Raw genomic sequence first — 22,783 nt, 5'->3', positions numbered from 1 at the left:
TGTTTAACTTGTATAACATTTTAGGATTTTCTTCATAGGTTAACATTTTGTTAATGGTTAAATAAAAAAAAAAACATTTTTGTGTTTTTTGTGCGTTACAGACACTGAGTCGCTCCACTTTAACATGTTTAATGCTAAATATTAAACCAATTCCTTCCTGTAGATCTAAGGTATATTTAACTTTTTCACACCACGATTGTCTTGCGTGCCAAAGAATTCAAGTTAAATGCAATTCCAAATAATTTTGAATTTGATTATCAATTTTCACAATTGTCAAGTATTGTTTTAAGGCTTTAAATTCCATCCATCCATCTTTTTTTTATCTCAGGGATGCTGGCTGTTGAGTAGATTGCCAGTTTGTTAAAGGGCCAAACACACTCACGTTCACACTGAAGGGATTGTTTAGAGTCACCAATCAACCCATGAAGTATGTTTTTGGACTGTTAGCCAGAGTGCCCAAACATGCATGAGGAGAACATGCTAACTGCACAAAGAAAGGTCCCGAATTTGGGCCTTCTTGCTGTGTGGCAAGACACTAACCATTATTGCAACCTGTCTTAAATTAATTGGGTTTTTATGCAAAGAACATGACCAAATCCTCAAATTAGTATTATATTGACCGAAAGATAAACATACCAAGATTGAAATATTTCAAAATAAAAGCAAGATTGTTTACATTTTTTCCTACAATTTTTGTTGGGCCCTCAGTAGGATGCAACAAATTTAACCGATTTTTTAGAAATCAATCATTCTAAATATATTTTTCCCTTCAAGAAACTTCCAAATAATTGAATCACACATTTTTTCTTCATTTAATAATAAAATATTTAGTATAGCTCTTAGATTTACAACTAAGAATACATGTATTTCTTCATGGCAATAGTCGTCTTTTAAAAGGAAATAATGAACACCATAACTAATCCATCAACTAATAGCATGTAAGCATTAAACCATTTTAGGAATACTTGGGATCAAAAATAAAATTTGCAATTTTTCCAAAAACAAGGTTTATGTTAGTTGAAAACTTCAAAGATTTTGGTGTGTATTGTTCCTCATTCACTTCAAATCTTGATGCTGCAGAAAAAACAGATGGAATTACCCCTTTTTTAGGTTAATAAAGTCGCAGAATTAAGCAACAGGATTCCCAAATCAAATCACAATCCTTCAATGAGATATCTATCAAACACTTAAAGTTATCCACAGAGTGAGTCCATTGCACATTTGAAAGATGTAAGTAAAATGTAATATCATGTGAACTGATATAGATCACATGTCAGTATGTGATGTACAATAATTTGCCAAAAATGTATTTCAGTCAAAAAAGTCACAAAACATGGTAGTATATTCAGGATTTATATACAAAAATAAAATAACAACAACAAAAATACTAAAAAACACAGATTTTATTTAACAGTAATCATAAAGTATATTGTTGTGATTTAATACAATTTGGTTCATTTGGTTTTGAATATTAAATCAGATAAAACATAAAAACACAACTCTCAACCCGTCAAGAAGAATCTAAAATAATAACTTTAGACAATGTTAAAATCTGCAATTCACAAAAAAAGGATAAACAGTGACATCTACTGTTCAAAAAATGCATTACAGCATTGAAGACGTGAAGTTAATCCCTTTGCTGATTCTCGTAGGTTTGATAGCCTTATAAATCGGTCCACCTGATCTTCTTTCCGAGATTCAGTCCAAGGCAATTATCAAAAAATCCAGTAAAACAAAGGAAGACATATTGTCAACTATAGTAAATTAAATATGTGTGTTTTTTTAAACCATTACTCGACGACTAGCAGGTAGGCAAAGTAACATCATGATCGACACTATATGTGTCAGAAAAAAGAAACAAAAAAATGAAAAGAAAAAGAAAGCAACCTCCAAATTGTGAATAAAAATAAATATAAATAAATAAATAAGTAAACAAAGCCACGTCAGATATATGTGTGCTGGACATGCCTGCCAGACTAAACTCAGGGAAACAGTTGTTTCCGCTTATGTCATATTATTCCTGCTGACTGCTGTTGTCAAGATGGCGCTGCGGCCAGGATCTGGGGGAGGCAGCAGGTATTTTAGCCTTTTAACTACATTTTCTTGGCAACAAGCACATTTATCTCCCAGCATCTCCATTCGAGTAGCATTTAGCCTCACATTTGGTGTCTAGAGGTGGCAGAAACAAAGCGGGGCAGGCCGGGTTTGTTGCCGAGGGGGATGAGATGAGATGGCTGGTTGTCAGGTGTCATAGCTAACGTTAGCTTAAGGCTTCTTCCACTGCTTGACCATAGTCTGAAGAGGGAATAAACATCAAAGTTAGGACATTTCTCTCAAATTTAAATTACTTTTAGTTAGTTAATTTTCTTTGTGTTGTAAATATTGTGGTGGTGAAATAATATGTCACAAAAGAGACAAATAGTATTGTTCTTGCTTTGTTCCAAACACTGCTAGCATGGTTTGGAGGTATGTGGACAGGCCTGTGTGTTGATGGCACTTGTATTTATTTTACATGGAGATCATGACTAACGCGTTTGTCTTTGGTTATTCATATAAAATCAAAGACAAAACAAGGTTTTGTTATTATTGAGGACACTTTTGGGGCCAGAAACAACAGGAAAACAAGTCAAATAACTTTTGATGATATGACAGCTCATCTTTAATGTTAAATTCTATTCATAATGTGCATTAAAGCCAAATTTAAGCTTTTTTTCATGTATTCATATGTTCCAGTAAATAAGTGTGAGGACATTGTGATCTCCTTTTGCACGGTGAGATGACCGAGGCGAACTTATCCTCATGATTTTTGCATCAGATGACTTGAATAATGAATAAGTTCTGGATACAAGAGTCTCATCTGACCTGGTGATCCTGATCTTACAGTGGAAATTAAAACCTTCCAGACTTTAGGGCAGTGGTGATAATAGGAAAACACCCTCACATAAATGTAGTGTAAATACTGAAGAACTAGTTATTTTGTTTTTGGATGTAAAAAATGCTTTTGCTTGATATTTTTGACTTAAGAGAATTATTCTATTCTCCTTCAGTGTGTATTTAACTGCTTAATCAGTGGAAAAATAACATAAATATTAAAATTGCATCTCGTTAATATCAATTTCTCTGTTTTTTTATCACCGAGAATTGACGGTGATTCTTTAAAGTCCCACTCCGATTATCTTTTAACTATTTAAAAGTGTTTGCTGTGGATTTTTGATAAAAGTCATTGAGGATATGGACGTGCATTTGACAGCAACATTTCGTCCTGTGAGTCAAACCGACCTCTAATAACAGAGATTTAGAGCAAACGTGTCAATATTCGCAAACTGATTTCCATTGTTTGGATTTTACAGATGCATGAAATCACTTCCTTCAGTATGATATCGACTAAAGCTGTACTTTCTGTCCCCAAAACCTGGAAAGCCATAGTTATACGGTGTGGTTACATGACTTTTTATGAGCCATAGGGCTGCCTGGTGTCCACAGCTGCTGAAGCTGCTTATCCCCCTCCTTCCTTGTTAATCTTCTGGGCCATGACCTGTTATTTGCTGCAGGATGGTGGCCAGCAGTGCCCAGCGCTCCTGTAAAAGGTTTTTTTTTTTTTAAGCTGCCACTATTATCAGGGAGCAGATGTGAGATTCTCAAACCTTTAAGTAAAGCCGTATCACTGACGTTAGCACCAGTCATGTGACATCAGGGTTTTCTGTATAGCTTAGAAAGGAAATATTCTCTCATAATTTTGCATAGGATAGCAGTTCAGCTCTAAATGTGGAAACTCATTTGTGTCAGTGTCATGTAAACAGTTTTTACAAGAACTTTGATTTTGTGCATGACCTTAAAAGCCAAAGAGAAGTCTGTATATTTTGCATTAATCTGTAATAACATGACTGCATATGCATCAGTAAAGTTGCATGCTATTTATAAATGATTCATCCTTTTTTTTGCTCATTTGGGGTTGCACTGGGAACAAACTGTATTCGCTCTCATTATTTTAAGCTTAATTAGTCATTTTTTTCATTTTCATGGAGATTTGATTGCTGCATTATTTGTCATTTTAGAACAAGAGTAAATGTTTGATTTCCTGGCAATTTAATCTTTCTGGGTTCTTAAACCCTTCTGGCTCTCGCCCGTTTGTCTCTGTTTAGTCAGTTCCAGCCTGAAGGACTGAGTAGTAATGACTTATTCCACAAATAGCTGAAGGCTTATGTGGGTTGGCTTGGGCTGAGGGAGAATTGGCTGATTCAAAGGGTTTCCTCTGATCATATCTTAAAGGCTGGTTTCTCTGGCCAAACCTGGCGACAAGTCGCCTGTGGAAACTCAACCACGGCATGTCTGCTGTGCTTCCTCCTTCACTCTTTTATCTGATGTGAATCTTCAGATAGACACAGTGTAAAATAATAAAAAAAAGGTTTTCCTGAGGCTTGCTCATCTTGTTTTTTTATTCATAATGCTCAGATTTAAGCATAATCAAATATGTAAGTTTGACTCAGTGCAATTGGAGAACTGCATTTTTTCTTATTTTTTCAAACAACCAAGGCTCCATTTTATGTGTTTATTTGGTATAATCCTATATAAAAATGTCAACAGTTTAAGTTTAGCTATTCAAAATGTATTTTCATTTTTACAAATTGAGGTCTCTAACACCCAGCTTTGTACATACTTTCCTTTCCTTGATTTGTAAGTTCTTTAAAGCCCCACTCCAATGTAAATCATATTTTGAACATGTTGTTGTGGCATTTTTCTGCTGATGGAGGCCATATCTGAAAAAAAGGCAAAAAATTAAATTTCTGATTATTTCTTTATTGTTGTGAATCAGGAGCTGATGAAAAAAAAGGCAGAAAAAGCTTGAAGATGTCACATACCTGCTTCATTCTGATGCAATCACTTGTTGACAAATCGATCCATGTATGTCTTTGTTAGACAAAAGATCAAAAGAGGATTGAAGTGGGACTTTCATAAATATATATATATATATATATATATATATATATATATATACACACTATATTTTCTGGAGCATAAGTCGCTCTGGGATACAAGTCGCACCTTGTTAGACATTTCAAAACAAATCTGCCAAGCCCTGTGTAGTTAAAAAGATAAATAAAGGAAGAAATAAGAGAATAAGAATATTTTGATCTGTAAAAGAAAAATATCAAAGTTTAAGGGGAAAACAATCAGATTCTCTTCCATGTTTGTTTTTGATGACTCTTCTTCTGCCACTGTCTGTAGCAAATACTTCGGATGCAGCGCCCTCTAGCGGTTGTTAGCGGGAAGAACCGTTAAAGGACAACCGATGTTTACTGGGAAAATAACAAATATATAACCGTTTTCATGTCTACAAAAGAACAAATAAGTCTCTCTTCAGAAAAAGTCGCACCCCTGACTAAACTATGAAAAAAACTGCGACTTATACTCTGGAAAAAAATGTAAGCAGGTTTTGATCTGTTTCAGAATAAGCTAAAAGAAAGGGACTTCTATACTGAAATGATAACGGTTAAATCCTTTATCTTTTCTTTTTTGTTCTTTCAGCTTCATGTATCCAGTTGGAGGGGGTCTGGGACCGCCTCAAGGTGAGTCATTTTGCTGTCGGTGGGTTTTTTTTTGACAGTTTCTTTTTTTTTTTTTTAATGCACTGCACCAGGTGCAATCCAAGAAAATGAAACCTCCACAAATAATCTCTGAATACAAAAGAGCTGCTTATGAAAATATTGTACTGTCTTAAATATATCGGCTATTACTGGCTTTAACATGCTTATAAATCATTAAACATATCAAAACATACGGATTCTTTCTGTTGTGATCATCTCTGCCTCGTCTTATTCAGAGTTGTCATAAACGTCTTTCAGCTTTGTGGTTGGGTTCAGGCAAGCAAAAGTGTACAGTGCTTATGTCGTTTGCTCTAATAAATTAGGCTGTAACTCTGAATCATCATCTCCAAGCTCCAATGAAAGCTGGTCGTCAGCTTACACACCATCTGTGAAAACAGTTTTATCTGCTTTTCCTTTCACTCTTTTTAGTGTTTTGTACACTCTGTCACCCTAGTCTCCAAAAAATAGATTAAAATCTTATTTTAAATCGTCTAACTAAAAGTATTAAGCCATGTTTACACTTGTTTTTATGTGATTGACTCAATAGTATAAAACAGTCCTCAAGTCTGTAGCATGTCCTAACTGAGTTCTTCCCGCAGGTATGTTACCCATGCAGCAACAGCAGCCACAACAGCAGCAAGGCTTCCCAATGGTCCCCGTTATGCAGCCCAACATGCAAGGCATGATGGGTATGAACTTTGGAGCACAGATGCCCCCAGGCACCATTCCTATCCAGGTAGCAGTTTGTGACACTGACTATTGATTTAACTGAACTGCCAGAGTTGATGACCATTGGAATTCACAGATTTGCTTCTATTGTTTTTCTTTTTTTTATATCAGAGTGGGATGGCGATTGGCATGCAAACTCCAGGGATGCAGTTCATGGGTCAGCCGCAGTTCATGGGCATGCGGCCCGCTGGACCCCAGTACACAGCTGACATGCAGAAACAAATGGCTGAGGAGCATCAGTGAGTTTGTAGCATTTCAATTTCCTGATGTTTTTAGTGTTATGTGTTCTTTTAGTTTAGAGTATAAAATCAGAAAAAATGTCTTTTATTAAACTACTGCTTGAGCTCAAGGACAGATTCCTCACAATCCTCTGAAAAGGTTTTTTTTTTTTTTTTTTTTGAGTTTGCAGAGAAAATCTTTTGAAAACCCATTTCTGGCCTTTACTGAGTGTCACCACAGGGCTTCATTTTCCAGCTTTGACTGAAAAGACACCTTTCGTTTCGTGCCTTTCTTCTGGTTCCTGCAGAATGTGACATTCCCTTTCTGCACGTGTCTGTGCTTTTTTAGAAAACGCTTGGAGCACCAGCAAAAGATGCTGGAGGAGGACAGGAAAAGACGACAATTTGAGGAGCAGAAGCAAAAGCTGAGGCTGCTCAGCAGTGTCAAACCCAAGGTGAGTCCGTCTTCACATCGTCTTGCATCCCACTCAGCCGTGTAATGACGACTCCCCAAACCCTGCTGGGCTTGTTCTCAGACGGGGGAGAAGAGCCGCGACGACGCCCTGGAGGCAATCAAAGGGAATTTGGACGGCTTTAGCAGAGACGCAAAGATGCATCCCACACCGTCGTCACAAACCAAGAAGCCAGGTACTTTTCCCCTCACTCTTTGAGATTCACTTCCTGCTATTTTCACCGTTGTTCTTGTCTGTGACTCAAACGCCTGGGTGGTGATCGGGGTTGAGGCACCATAAGGACTGCCCAGCTGGGAACCCAACAAGCCAAAGCTTGTGATTCACTACAAGCTTTTGCCTCGAGAACGAAGGGGAACAGATTTCACCACTTCTAAGTTCTATTCCTGCCTTTTGTCCCCTTTACTTTGTGAACTTCAGTGGTAAACTCCTTGTCTTAGAATTACAGATTTCCTTCACTTAACAAGTAACTTGGTCCTAGGGGAAGATTTCTGATTTGGCCCCAGACCTCAGGATTTAATTTGAAACTCTAGTTTTACCCAAAGTACCCTTGGGCTCACTCCTGTTGTGTGCATTCATTAATTCTCCATCTTTGTGTGTTGTGTTATCATTATTTCTCCATTCTTGCAGACTCATCGCCATCACACCCATCCACCACTCCTCACTCTCTCCCCCCGGCTTTGTCCGAGGATAATGACGAGTTTAGTGACTTTCAGGGGCCAGTCGGCGCCCCCGCCTTTTTCCCTCCACCCTCCTCCTCCCCCTCCACCTTCGGTCCCCCCTGTCAGCCACCCGTTCAGCCTTCATCCTCTCCCTCCAAGCGCTTCGCAGAGGATGACGACGAGTTTAGCGACTTTGTTCAGGGACCTGTAAACACTTTTCCTTCCTCGCACTTCGGCCTCTCCTCTCAAACTCAAGCTCAACCATCACCCCCTTCCTCACAGCCCCCCCCTGCCACTGTTTCCATTTCCACTGTCACCCAACACTCTGCTGTCAGCACCAGCTCCCAATCTGCGTTTCAAGGTAACTTTTCTGTGTTGAATCACCTCTAGTCCTCTCCCTGTAATATTCACTCAGCCATTTCCACCGTCCAACCTCTGCAGATTTATTAGTTTTTCATTTATGGTACATTGTAAGTTAGAAATCTGGCATCATCTTTGTGACCTAACAAATATTGACAGTTCAGTGGTGCTTTTAAAGACCGATTGTTGGACTTTTCTGCCTCAGTAATGATAGAACACATGAAAACGATTAAATAGATGCATTGCTGCTGACAGAGATCAGTTTTTCTGTCAAAACCTGCAGTAAATACATTTAAAGGGCTAAAGTTTTCCATTTAGATGGGCTACTGCAACTGTGAAATCGTGGTGGAACAAGTATGATGAGGGAATGTTTGCATCAAAGTGTGGTAAGCATGCAGTTTGATCCTCTGTAGGATGAAAATGCTGTCATGTTGCCTGGAACTGAATTGGTTAATGCGCCACTAAAGATTTTCTTTAAGACCATGTCCTCAAAGAAACTAATGCATTCCCTGTTAAGTTTCAGTTCATTTTTTTTTGCCTATGCTCTTTGTGGTGCTTTGTGTTGTTTGTTTTTTTCATTTTTTAATTTCTTTTAACTATGAAGAGCAGAGATGTATAAGTGGCAGAACACGGAGAATCTGGGCTGTTCTAAAGAAGCTTGTTCCTCATCCGTCTTCTAGGACCGTCGCTGGAAGAAAAGCTGTTCTCCTCGTGTGATCTTACTGCTGAAAAATCCGCCCAGCTAAACTTTAAAGCCAAGCAGAGTTTGGCTCAAATGGCTCCTAAAACGAGAGTTTCCTCTCAGTTTCAAGCCAGCCCTAAAGCGAGGGACTGGGCTGCAGCCTCTGAGGATTTGAACTCCGCTTTCACCTTACAAAATCCACAAGATGCCTCTGCGTCTCCCAACCTCCCCCCATCAACTGCCGGAGCGTCGCCTCAAACTAGTAGTGACAGTGGTGAGAGATGTGCCCGTTCTTCGGACCTCATCTTTTCTCTTTCTTGCTTTCCTGCAGCATTAACACTTTCTGTGGAAACATTTTGATCTTTCTAACTCCGGTGACAATGAAATCCTGTCTTCATTCTTTACTGGGCATCCGTTTGTTTCAACTTGAGGAAAAAACAAATGAATCAGACATGAAATGAAATAATTAGACTATGATGCCTTTGATGTGTCCTTTTTAGTGTCTGAACATCTCTGCTCTTTCTCCTGCTCTCCTAACTCCTCCCTTAGCGGGGTCCTTTCACGTCCATGCTCCGTGCTGCTCTGTGCAAATGAACCGTCGCGTCCGCGGGTGACACTTGCTGACTAAATGAGCCGCCGTCTGTTCCTTCACCTTGAATCGCGCTCGCTGAGAATGACCTCGGATGCATGCTGACTGCTTCTGCTTTTAACAGGGATGTGCATGGCTTGGGAGCTACCACAGGAACCCGAGCTAATCCGAGGACGATTGTGCATGCTGCCTTTGTTCTGTTATGTGTTTGTCTCTGTCCTCCATGTCAAGGAAGGAGAAGCAGCAGCTTTAAATGCAGACCAGAGAGATTCAGTTTTCATTTCTAACGCTGATGAAAGCATTAAGTGCAAAAGGGGAGTCAATATGGAGTCCACAGAAGAGCAATACTTAGACTTTAAAGTCACTTTCTTCTTAAAGATCCACTCCGATCATCTTTTGATCAATTTTAAAAGCATTCCCAGTTGTCTTTTAATTTTGATTATGCCGTTTTTAGCCAAAAATTAATAAAAAGCTTATGTCAAAAGTGTGTTGCTGGCGAGACCGTTAGCAAACCCGCCCCCTAACTTCTCCCGGTTGCTGAGAGTTCTCTGTTTACATGCTCTCCTATTAGCTTACAGCACCTTCAGCACCCAATTTTTATCGGAGTGGTTCTTTAATAAACAGCCTTCATTCTTTTATCCTTTTAAAGCTACAAATGCAGGTTGATTTATTCCTTTCTGTTTGGTGGGACTGGACTGTTGCAGGGAAGCTTTTCAGCTGTCTCCAAATGGGCAAGGCCAAGATTCGTACTACAACAGCTAACGAGTTGTGTGGGTTGTTTTTATTTGTGTGGTCGCAGGTGTTGGTGTGTACCCACAACAAGAGCACATTCAGTCCATTCTGCCAGCCTGGGTTTACAACGACAGCCTCCTCCCAGGTAAACATTTAAGTTTAAATCCAGTGAAAAAGAGTGGTCATTTCCTATATTGTGTTCGAAAGCCGAAAACGGCCTGGTCTACTTTTTATTCATTTATTTATTTTTTTGATCGTTTACTTTTTATGAAATCCATTATCCTGTTATTCGAAAATAAATGTTGTTTTCTCATAATGGTGACATAATGAAGAATATACTGATGCTGCGACTTTACCTGTTTCAAGTCTTTGTTTTGCAGTTAACAACAAAAACAACCAAGGAAAACTCTCCTCAAAAGTTATTTTTTAGTCGATAGTCTGATTTATTAGTAGGTCTACGGTCCTCAAACTTCTTAATTCTGTCTCATGACCCAATCCCACCCCCTTTATTTCCCTAAAACCCAGAACTAAAAAAAAGGACAGAATTCAGGGCCGCAGAGTGTCTCTGTGCGGTGCTTTACTGAGCTCTGGACATCCATAGCAAAACAAAACAGTTTATCAGAGAAAATGTTGAACACCAGATTTTCTATTTCTAGGAAATATTTATAACTTATCTATTTAACTGCGCCATTTTTTTCTGACAAACGGCATTGTTTTGCTAAGGATTGTATGAAAATGAAAAAAAAAAGTATCGGTATTGTTTGGCCCAAAAAAATGTAAAATGTCCAAAACTTTTTGCTACTCTAAAATAAATGTAATTATTTTCAGCTTCAAATGTTCTGTTTTTTAGTTTCAAAATTCACATTTTTCAAATCTTTTTTTCAGTTTCAAATCCTTTTTTTCATTTTATAATCTGAAAATTTCAGTATAAAAAGTTTCAGCCCCGTTGGGGCGGAGCTAGCATGAAGGACCATTCAAAATCGATGTGGGTGGTAACTTCAGTCCAAGTGCATTCACTGACTCTAAGAACTTGGATAATTACGGTCAGAAAATGTTTTGTGCTGTATTGTCTGTACTATCATAGTCTGAAGTTGTCCCAAGACGGGTGTAAAAAGCAAAGATTTATCGCTTATAAACCACACGTCCAAAACGCTGTTCAAAACTTTTGAGGAGAGTTTTCTTCTGCTGTTTCTGTTAACCACAAAAGTCTCTGCGTTTCAGTGCGGGAAAGGGAAAGAGGATTAATTTTTTGGTTATCACAAGGAAATTAATTTTTCTTTCCTTCATGATAATGAGATGGTGGATCTCATTATCACAGAAATGAATAAAAAAACAGTGAAGGCCATTTTTGGCTTCTTCGGTTTTGTGTGTGTTTATTTTTTCTTTTCTTTTTATTTTTTTTGGCAGCACACTATGGTATGTGTCCTGATTGGTTGTTGTACTCGTCAATCAATCTCCTTATTTGTCTCTTACACAAAATGTTTTGCCTCATTTACAGAAGTCTTTAATTGCGAGCAGATCTTTGGTAATATTGGACCTCTTTTTCTACAAAGGTTTAAAATTTGTGGAAACAAAAGAGAAAAATGTGAAAATGTTAATGTTTTTCTAAGAGAAGTGTGTAGCCATAAAACATCTGTGATCGTACTTCGCAGATCGGGGGTTATTTTTAGAACGTTACCTCCGCAATAACCGAGGGAACACTGTATAATGTTTTTTTTAAAGTAAGGAATGCAACTTTTTAAAATATATAATACAAATGTTTTCAACTAATGTACATTTTATTTTTTTCCCCTCAGAAATGTATAAAAAGGTACTTGAATTCACAATGACCTCGGCAGGGATCGACACGGCAAAGCTCTACCCCATTTTGATGTCGTCGGGTCTTCCCAGAGAAGCTCTGGGGCAAATCTGGGCGACAGCCAACCGCACAACACCTGGCATGCTGACCAAAGAGGAGCTTTACACCGTACTAGCACTAATTGGTGTAGCACAGGTAAACACCGGCATCACAACAAATTATCTTCTCGGAACAACTGTGTTAATGATTCCTCTCCGTTTGGATCGCACTGCAATAAACTTCTCGCTGAAATTAGACGGGTTAGCAAAGACGGAGAGCTCCTCGTTATGAATCAGCCCACGGCGCCTGAAAGGTTGTAAGCTCAATATAGCACTGAGTCCTTGTCAGCTGCGTTTGGCAGGAGACTTCTTATCATCCTGAGCCTGAGCTTGTCACCATCCCCTCTGGGAGGATGCAGATTTGCATGCAGCTCACGAAGCCGCATGCCACCGTGTCTATGTGAGGAATAATAAGGCACCTTTGGTGATGTAAATCTTCAAGAGCTTTAAAGCTTCAAGCCGGGCCAGACACGTTCTGTCTGTAAGTTCCGTGTAAACAACCGTCCCTCTATATAAACATGATCGTTCCACCCGAGTAAATAGCTTTGCGCCGATGCCTTCCATGATTTAATATATCAAAGGGAGAGAAACATTTTGTTTGCCGCATTGAGACAATGGAAAATATTGTAGCACTGACAGTAGATTTTTGAAGAACAGGCGGGATAGGATTTCAGCCTTTAAGTCCCACCCAATCATCTTTTGAACTATTTTGAAAGAATTACCAGTGTTTTTTAAATTGTGATTACACTGTTTTTAGGCAACATTTTAAAAAGTGTGATATTTTCTAGGACATGGTTTCCGCAGTAGTTCATCCGAAATTTATGTCTGAGTTGTGGGTTGGACTATTTGCGCAGAGTAAGCCCGTCCCCATTTCCCATCATCCATCAGTTTACACTAAGGGTGTAAGAAAAAATCGATATGTTGATATATCGCAATACTTCATTTGCCGATACTTGTTTCAGTGTAAAATGCTGCAGAGATGGTATTTATTCATTATTTATCAGCAAGGTCTTACTTTTGTAAGAGTACTTTGTTTAGAGTGATAAAATCCTTATTTACTTCTGCATGTATGGAAACAGAGCTGCAGTGCAGACTGTCATGGAAATGAACCATCTTAGCCACATTCAAGTGCTTTCCTTCACACTGTCTCGCTGCTTCATCACACTTAAATGTTTATGGAAAGAATTGGTAAGGTTACTTAATTTTTAAATAACTGTTAAAGCACCTGTTAAGGTAGCTAAACTGCTTTAAATGTACCGAATGGGCTACATTTGACAATGTTGCAAATAAACAGCAATTTATTTTCTTAAAAAATGCCTATCATTTGTTAAAGCACATTAATTTTTATACTTTTTTGGGGAAAATCAAACAACATTGAGTGTTGAAGAAAAAACTTTTTTAATTTAGCAAAAGAAAACCAGCATGAATTTGCTTGGGTAAAATCAACTATATGAGATACAGTTTAATTAATTTCTATTTATATAACCCAATTACACAACACAGCTGTCTTAACAGACTTCACAACGTTGCAGTGCTTAATGCTTTGATCATTAAATGAAATGTATTTTGCTACTTTATTCATGTAAAATATTTTCTGAGTCACACTTCCAAAAAAAAAAAAAAATTTTTTTGACGCTCTGTCGCGAAATGCATCGTACTGTGAGACAAATATGGTGATGCGTGTCGTATTGACAGACTCTTGGCAGTGCACACCCCTAGTTTACACACTCTCTCACTAGCTTACAACCCCTCACTCCCCCAACCTAATATTACCAGTGCAACAAAATGATGAGGAATATTGAAGCTATCCAGCCGTACAGTTTTGAGCCAGATACTAGGAAAGCGAGGACAAACGTGGATCTAGTCGTCTGCAAAAGATGCTTCAGAATGTAACCATGCCCATTGGATTTTCTACATAACAAACACGCTCTTGTTTTTTAAATTTCAGTTTTGTATCTGCTCCTTATTTGCAATAATTTTAATTTAAAAAAAATACTCAGAAATGCAGTTTTAAGCTTAACTATTTTCCTATATGTCATCAATCATCACGCTAACAAAAGATTATTTTCATGCATCTATGGGTGTTCATTGGACTTGCTGATGATGTTTCAGAGCGGCCTCCCAGCAATGAATGTGGAAATCCTTGGTCAGTTTGCATCTCCACCCGTGCCCAACCTGCCGGCTCTGGCCATGGCCATGGCCCCCGTCATGCACCAGCAGCCCATCCTGACCCAACCCCCCGTCTCCATGCCAGTGCCCTCCCAAACCGCAACAGGAATGACCATGACCCCTGCAGCTCCGGCACAGCCACAGACAAACACAAGTTTCATCGCCAGCTTCCCTCCTGCACAGGTAACGGCTGCAATTTTAGCTCTTTATGTATTTATTTATATTATTATGTCAACTTTTCGAAAAAATGTTTTAATAGGCAACCAAAGCCGAAGACGATGAGTTCCAGGACTTCCAGGAGGCTCCAAAGGCGGGAACAGGAGATTCCACTTTCAGTGATTTCCAGGGGGAATCGGGAGGAAATTTCCCTAAAACTTCAGCACTTCAACACCAAAACAGGTATGATGCATTATTAGTTTACTAACCAACTCTTTCTCAACCATTAAACTTCAAATGTTCCCTCAGTTTTTCTATGAATGACCTTAATTCTTGCTTTGCATGAAAAACGCTCAAAGTTCCAGCCATCGACTTTCATAACAAAAGATGCATATTTGCAGAGATGAGTTTCGCATCCAGCCTTGAATAGTTATTTATAGCAGTGTTATTCTGCATGATAATTGTGCCTGTCTACAGTCAGGCACTGTCTTAATATCTTGTAACAGCCTCCTCAGAATAGCAATGAGTTTGGGCCATCTCCTAATGAATTCATTTCAGTGGATAGCAGATAAGCTCATTTCTTCACATTAGTTTCCAAGAGACTGTTCTTTCAGTGAGGCAGAGCTGAAAGGCAATTATCTGCAGAGAGAGCATAATTACAGTATCTTATATCGAAGTGGCAAAGCCAGTTAATAATTCTATTCTTCTTTTTCTTCTTTATCATATCAGCAACACAACAAGAATTCCCCACAGTGTGACACTGTTGGATAATTAACGAGTTTCTACGGAGCAGAAATGGCAGCTCTGTAAACTTTAAAGTTCTAAAGTTATACCTATATAATATTAGACAATTTACTGCACTCTGTCGTTCATAGAGCTACATTTTTGTTAGGTTTCAGATTGGTTGGGATTGGGAAATAATGTTCTCATTTGTTCATTATTAAAGTCAGATTTAATTATGTATTTGTGCTGTTATGCACCTGATTAAAGCCCCACTCTCTCGTGGCCTCAGCAAAAAAAAAAAAAAAAAAAAAGAATAGGAGAAATATCTCCTTGAAACATATGTGCTGGTTCATGTCTGTGTGTTTTCTATAGCTGGCATATAAATAAAAATCCTACAATCACAACAAGCTCAGAAACGTATGTTCAAGCGGTCATTCCCAATAAAAAGTCTATGTAAACTCATGTATATGCACATCCTGGGGCTCCACGTTCACTTGTCGCTATGCAAGTTTTTTAGTCAGTAAGTACCGGTATCTAGATTCTATTTATTTAGGGATAGATGGACACTGGATTAACAGTGGAATCTTTTATATATCAATTTGTGGACCATGTGTTGAGATGTGTATCAAATCAAATCACAAGAGAGGAAAAATATACACACCAACCCTAGTCTATAGCTGAATTGATTGGGTTATTTCAAGCAATTTGGGGACAAAAATAAGAAAAAAAGGACAGCAAAATACAAGGATATATTAAATCTATTGATATTGAGACATCCATTTATAAAGTGATTATAAAATAATTAACATTCTATTGGCTCCTTCTAATAAATAGATCCAATAAAAAGTGCTCATAAGCACATTTAATTACTACGGTTATATATTTTTTTGATACATTTAGTCCAATTTAACTTCAATATGTGTTCAGTGTTCTCAAGCAGGATTTTTTCAGAATTTTTATTAAAATAAAAGTATGTGGGAACATAAAAATACATATTTTGTCCAAGAATAACCCTAAATGGAAATGGTTTCTTCATTTTTTAATAGAACAATTAATAGATTTGCTTTACTTTTATATTGAATGAACATGTTGTCAAAGGAGATTAGTCATCATTTTAACTAGATTGATCTTTCAAGCACTAAGTTGATGTATGCTGTGGTTTTATCTAACTTTGGAGTAAAGTAAGGCTTCAGAATATTGATGCATAGAAAAAAAATTGATACATCCACACTTTATTTCCAAGTGCATTTGCTTGCCCATCCAAAATAGTAGTAATACAGAATCACTTTATCAATTTTCCATACATATCCTGCACAAACCCTGCACAGTTTCTCCTAATACACCAAAATGAATCTGAAAGGATCACAGAAAATGTTATGTGGAAAATCTGGACAATGTTTCTAAGCTAAAGCCTTTTTTTAGCTGGTTGTTTATAGCTATAACTAAAGATAAAATTGACTTTTCAACCCATAAAACAGCTCGTACCATCCAAATATTTATCGAGCTCGAGCGTGGAGCAGTGAGGATGATTAAATGATGCTCCTCCCAAAGTCTATTTCTGGAAATGTCATGTTTCTTGATGTTGTCCTCGCAGCACACCTGCCATGCTGACTCCCGTGTCTGGCTCCTCCTCCTCCTCTGCCTCGTCCTCTGATAAGTATGCCGTGTTCAAGCAGCTGTCTGTGGATCAGCCTGCAGAGCCGACGCCCCCTACCTCAGGTACCTTCCTCGACTTAAGTGAAGTTATCCTGACAAGCAATTTTCAATAAGTGTTGTTAAAAAGAGTGCAACCATTTTTTTTTTCATATATTTCGTTTTCTTATTTTGATTCACATTTGATATTTAATGATGCATAAATATTACAAAAAATGATTCAAATCAAATCAAACTTTATTTATAAAAATCACTTCTTATACTTTGGCACAATTAAAAGCGCTTTACATTTAAAAACAAAAAGAGACAAATAATAAACATACACAATGAAAAACCAACCTACCCTTCACTCTCCATACGTTAACACATAAAACTCATGAAACACAATGAAGATTTAATAACTAAATAAATATCTTCTTAAAGATACTCATAAAAGAAAATTGACATAAAAATAAAAAATTTAACTCGATAGTAAAACTCATTTTGATGCATTTGAAAAATATTTTTCAGTAACTAATGATCTGAATTGAGCAATGTTGGAATTTTAATTATAAATGTGTGTATTTTTATATTGAAATTAACTAAAACAGTTTTAAAGTTCTGGTTTGCTATAACTAGCTGTCCTTCGATAGCATCTACCTACAAATTCTATGCTTCTTTCTTTTTTGTTAGACATTGGAGACAAATACAGTGTGTTCAGACAGTTGGAGCAGCCTGCTGACAAGAAACCAGTTGGTAAGAGCCTCACCTGGTCTTATTTTACCTGTCCGTTGTAAATGCTGCTATGCAGGAGTCGTGTGTAGATTGTCCTGTCAGCCTCATTAGAGAATTATTCGTTTCTCGAGTTTGAGCTTAACAAGCAGAACGTTGTCACATTCAGACTCACTATGATTAACATTTTGTCATATTTGTGGGAAAGCTTTCGGGTCAGTGCACTTCCACTGTTCCTTGCTGGCACACTTTGGCTTTTTTTTGCAGTGTTGATCCCCGTTTCCCATCCCTTTTTTCATTAGAACAGTTTCTGATGGGGGCAGCTCTTACAACTCCAGTAAGTCATCGTTTGCAGTGACCTTTCTTTGGCATTGTCAGGCTCCATCTTCCTTAATGAGCCCATTAGCGGAGTCTCTTCCACCGAACAGCGGCGGTGTGAACAGATTCTCCACCTCTGCCTGTGCATATATTAGAGTGCTGTAGAAGAACAGCTGCTGAGATGCCGTGCTTTCCAACTTCTGCCGTGTGGTTTTTTATGTCTGCATCGTGTTGCATAACTGCAACAGAGCGATGCGTAAGAAGATCAGACAAAAAAGAAGACATTTTAACTTGTTCAAAGTTAAAATGAGCTCAGAAGATCACTGCATGGCAGTGTATTTCTTTATTTATAAAGGAGCTTTTTGTGCAGTGATGTGTGCTGTTCTACAAATACTCTGTAGCCCCTCAGTTCATCACAACAAGTAGAAGTTTACCAGTCTTAGTGCGGCAGAGGCACACTGTAACTAATCCACCGGCTTTTTCCTCTTGTAAGATTGTCAATTGTGTCTGTTTCTGCGGAGATTTGTGTCTTTGTCTTCTGTCTTTTACTAATCTCCGGTCCTTTGGTTTGCAGGAGAAGGATTTGCAGACTTCAAGTCTGTCGGCGCTGATGATGGCTTCACAGACTTTAAAACCGCCGACAGCGTCTCTCCACTAGATCCCTCAGATCAAGCCAAAATCTTTCAGCCTGCCTTTTCCTCCGCTTTCCCAAACTCTCCGTCTTTGCAGCAGCTTCCACAGCAGCCCACGGCATCGGCCTCGCAGCCCAAAAACCCTCTCAACATGGCCGACTTGGACCTTTTCTCCTCTATGGCTTCTTCCGTTCCAGCCCCCGCTGAGACTAAGCACACCACGTTCCCCTCTGTCTCTGCCCCCCCCTCTTTAGTGCTCCTGCCTGGTGGAGCTAAGCCGCCAGGCGGAGGGTCGGATGATTTCGGTGACTTTGCCCTCTTTGGCTCTTCGTCTGACCCCAGTAAAGCCTCAGCAGCAGGCGGGGCTACCACGGCAGCCCCTCAGGATGACTTTGCAGACTTCATGGCATTCGGCGGCTCTGGTGGAGAGCCGAAAGGCGAGAGCGGCACACGGGTCCAAGGGGAGCCTACCCCCAAGCAGCAGCAGCAGGGCTCAGACAAGTATGACGTGTTCAAGCAGCTGTCCCTGGAAGGAGGTCGTTCCTACGACGACAACAAGGAGAGCGGCGGTGGCTCCTTCTCCTCCCTCAGAAGCGACACGGACGACTTCGCCGACTTTCAGTCCTCAAAGTTTTGCACAGCACTCGGGGCTTCGGAAAAGACTCTAGTCGACAAGGTATCTGCTTTCAAGCAAGCCAAGGAAGACTCCGCCTCCGTCAAGTCCCTCGACCTTCCGTCCATCGGCGGGAGCAGCGTGGGAAAGGATGATTCCGAGGATGCGCTGTCAGTGCAGCTGGACATGAAGCTGTCAGACATGGGTGGGGACCTGAAGCACGTGATGTCAGACAGCTCCTTGGATTTGCCAGGTCTCTCGTCCCACCAGCCCCCAGCTACAGGTGAGGAATTAGTGCGTTTGCTGTGGTGAGGCTCCCCACAGTCACACACAGAAGTCGGCCAGCCTGCCCTTCTCAATGGAGCCGTTTACAAAGTAAACTTTCAAAGAGCAGAAATACGTACGAATTCTGAAACTACAGAGAAGTTACAAAAAACATATCAGAGTAGACACTACATCGTTGTTTTAAGTTTCATCATTCATTTTGTCACACTACAGTCTCTCTGTAGACGCTCATGATGTTTCATCTTTTTATAAGTCCACATTGTCCTCCTTGCTGTGTGTGTGAAGGAATCACAGTAAAGCTTGTAGCCCAAATCCATTTATTTACAAATATTCCTACTTTTAAAGACCCACTCTGAGGATTTTTTTTTTTTGCATTCCTGAATATTTCTTATTTCAAATTCTTATGAATCAAAAACAGACGTAATAATTGCAGTTTAGAAAAAGCCAGCACTACTGAGAGGTGAATTTCTAATAAATCTACTGCTACACTTCAGTAGAGGGGGAAATATTGAGGCACCTCATGATTCGATTACAATTCAGGATGCAACGATTCAATTATGAAACAATGATCAATGCAGTTTTCATTCAATATCTGAGTTTGGAGGATATGAGGTTTTAGCTGCTAGTTATAGGTTATTAAATGAGCAGGTATGATTTGAAGTCCAAGCGTCAAACATTAATGCTATCTTGTCGGCTTTCACAACAGCTGCCATGACTTCAGCTCTCGTCTTGGTATATAGTGCTGGGTTGTCGGTGAAGAAGCGACTGGAAGGGATGTTGTATCTCCTTTCTCACAAATGGAGCAACGTTTGGAATCCTCCAATTAAAACTGTCTCAAATCCTTTGCTATAAAAGCTCTGATTAACTTTGTTAGTTGCTTAGCCTTTTCCAACGAATGTGGAAGTTTAGGATATTGCATCTAAAAGCTGATTTTTTTTTTACCCAACCTCTACCCTGCAGAAACTATGTTCCAGTAAACAACACAGTTTTTTTTTTGTTTGTTTTTTAACTAAAAACAGCTTAATTATAATTAAATACCTCTGGGAACACTTTTTAAATAGTTCAAAAGATGGTCAGAGTGGGTCTTTAAAATATGGACAGTCAGTTGATGGTTGATCCATTCTACAGCTGCTCTATAGATCACTGTTTCTTCATTGGCTGCTGCTCTAATACAGTTATTTCAATCGGCTTTAATAGAAGATAAGCTTAAGCAACATTTACAGTGATGATCAGTTTATTTTTTTCAAATTGCAGGTTAGATGTTTCCTGAAAACCCTCTATTTTAGCATAAAGTCAAAGTTTTTAGGAAACTGTGCTCACAGAGCCTGAATATATCTAGCAGGGTGGAATAGAGACCTTCTTTTAATTTTTTTTTTTTTGTCTAATCATCCAGTGTAAGTCGGATATATTCATTTTTGATCGTTTGTTTTTCCTGTCACAGCTGCAAAAAGCAAATTTGCTCAAAACCTCTTTGTTTATCGCAAGTCAACACAGATCCTTAATAACAATCATCAAGTTGTCTCCATTCCAGCGTCGCCCTCCCCCTCCCCCTCTCCCTCTCCACAGCTTATCTTTTATTCATCGCGCATCTCACTTTCACTTCATGGCTCGTGTTTCTTTTCATTCCAAACATCAGTATACCTTCAGACGTCAAGTAACAGTTGTCAGGTGAAGGTTTTGCTTCTAGAAAGTCTGCAGATTGAGGGAGCCGTTAAGTATTCAGACGACATTTATGCAACCAGTTATCAGTATTTGGACATATCTGTTAATAGGAAGTCGTCGTAGAAACGCATACACGTAAAACATCCCCATTGCCTTATTCTGGTGTCTGTGCAGTATTTAGAGTATAGTTTGATTCCTCTGCACAGAAAGTTGTGAGCTGGTGCAGACGCTTCAACATCCGAACATTCCTTAGAGACGTTCTGCTTCTGTAACCACAGACTGCTTTTAGGTCTTTTTTTTCTTTTTTCCTGGAATGCTTTAGGACTAATCTGTTGCTGAAGTGTAGCAGGCCGAGCAGTTTGAGCATCTCACTAAGCTTTGCACTGTTTTCTGACAATGTACGTCATCTTAAAGAGACAGTATTTCTTTTGTGGGGTTCCTTTTAAGGCACAAAAGGAATCTGTTTGTTTGTTAGTGGTGGTCCGGGAGTGGTGGCGTTATTCATTTTGCTGTTTTTTGCAGTTCTATGTGATCTCACAGCTCTCTGAGAACTTCTTGAAATCAGTATTACCCTTCTTGCCTTGCTTTTTGCTGCAGTGTGCCTGCTTTTACAATTTGTGAAATTGACAAGATCATGTAACAAAAAAGAAAAAAAAAAAGAAGCATTTTATGCATAAAAGTGTTGCAATTTCGTTTTTACCCAAGGAAGCAGATGTACACTTACAGATTTAATATAGTGTATTTTTATTACAGGAAGTCGTATTTTGAAGCTAGAAACCCTTGATTTTCATGTAGTATGGTTGTAAATTAAACGTAGCCTAGATTCAATTAATGACGTATTTTAGGGTTATATTGATGGAAACCTTTCTGTCTTTTTAAGAGTTTGCTTTGACAAATAATCACTGTAGCAAGAGGGAAAAAAAGGATACTGTCTCTTTAAATCTGTCCCTGCATCTGTGATGGATGTAATCAAACTCTTTGGGGTTTCAGTGTGACCCTCCTTGTTTTCTGTAACCCTTTGAGAGCTTGAAGAGGACACTCTCATGTATTTGCAAACGGCAGACATCTGTATTCCATATTTTTATTTATGTATTTATTCATATTTATGTTTTTATATCACGTACTAAGCTGCAGCCTTATTCAAACCCTCGTGGTCGATCATTTTTCAGATGTTCTGCCGGTGTTTGCCCTCAGGTCCTCAAAGGGTTAATGCTTCCTGCCTTGTTTTTAAAAGAATGAAATAACTTTAAAACCTGGCTTTCTACGTGTTCTGTATTCAAACTTTTTTCCAAAAACATTTGTTCCTTAACATCCCAACCGTCAGAAACGTTTCTCTTCTCCCTAGAACTACTGATTCTAGTCTGTGAATGTGCCTTGTCTCTGGTTTCTGCTTCTTTATCCTTGGGTTATCTTTGTTTTTTTCCTTCCTCCTGACTCTGCATGCTCTTGTATTCAAAATGACTGAAATCTAATTTTACAAATGTTCGCTTGACAAACCTCTTGTAATGATAAAGCTCTTTCACAGTACTTTGTGACTTTTCTCTCTTTCTCTCTACTCATGTTGTCGTAATAAATATTACTGTTGGTATTGCTGAAATGCGTCTTTTTTTTTTTTCTTTTCCTTTCTTCTCTCGGGAGGCGTGATGCGGCCTAATTACGCAACGCTCGCAGCAATAGATCCTTGTCAATTTCACAAATTGCTTTCTATATCCGAGTGCTCTGTCATGCCTAACAGGAAGGGTTCAACAAGACAGATTTATGTGTTTTGGAGTGTCAAGGAGACGGGAATGCTTAAGTGCTGACAAATTTGTTCTAGTTTAAGACTTGTCAGTCAGTATACGTCAGATGAAGTGATCAAAAGGCGATGGAGGGAGGATCTTTAGGAGGAATTTGTTAGATCCAGTGCTTTGAAATCCGTCACTTTGAATATTAGCTGTC

The 22,783-nt window shown here is 38.8% G+C and overlaps 1 protein-coding gene across 5 annotated transcripts in view; it reads left to right on the top strand.

Annotated features, from left to right (window-relative positions):
* Positions 1-1,441: 1,441 nt before the first annotated feature.
* The window catches only part of synrg (synergin, gamma), a 36,591-nt gene continuing 15,249 nt past the window's right edge, over positions 1,442-22,783 (top strand). Inside the window, exons 1-15 of one of the 5 annotated variants that reach the window (XM_024276582.2) lie at positions 1,442-2,076; positions 5,527-5,567; positions 6,185-6,321; positions 6,426-6,553; positions 6,882-6,987; positions 7,069-7,180; positions 7,633-8,025; positions 8,705-8,980; positions 10,095-10,172; positions 11,824-12,020; positions 14,036-14,275; positions 14,352-14,491; positions 16,566-16,690; positions 17,297-17,359; positions 18,228-19,181. In XM_024276582.2, coding sequence (XP_024132350.2) covers positions 1,952-2,076; positions 5,527-5,567; positions 6,185-6,321; positions 6,426-6,553; positions 6,882-6,987; positions 7,069-7,180; positions 7,633-8,025; positions 8,705-8,980; positions 10,095-10,172; positions 11,824-12,020; positions 14,036-14,275; positions 14,352-14,491; positions 16,566-16,690; positions 17,297-17,359; positions 18,228-19,181 — 3,115 coding nt within the window. In that variant the 5' untranslated portion in view covers positions 1,442-1,951. The remainder of the gene's footprint in view (positions 2,077-5,526; positions 5,568-6,184; positions 6,322-6,425; positions 6,554-6,881; positions 6,988-7,068; positions 7,181-7,632; positions 8,026-8,704; positions 8,981-10,094; positions 10,173-11,823; positions 12,021-14,035; positions 14,276-14,351; positions 14,492-16,565; positions 16,691-17,296; positions 17,360-18,227; positions 19,182-22,783) is intronic. The other 4 variants (XM_024276583.2, XM_024276584.2, XM_024276585.2 and 1 more) reach the window with 4 other exon arrangements.

This window comes from Oryzias melastigma, linkage group LG13, assembly GCF_002922805.2.
Source record: "Oryzias melastigma strain HK-1 linkage group LG13, ASM292280v2, whole genome shotgun sequence".
In the NCBI taxonomy this organism is placed as follows: Eukaryota; Metazoa; Chordata; class Actinopteri; order Beloniformes; family Adrianichthyidae; genus Oryzias; species Oryzias melastigma.
The sequence above is the reverse complement of the archived record's forward strand: the minus strand, read 5'-3'. Positions and strand labels throughout refer to the sequence as shown.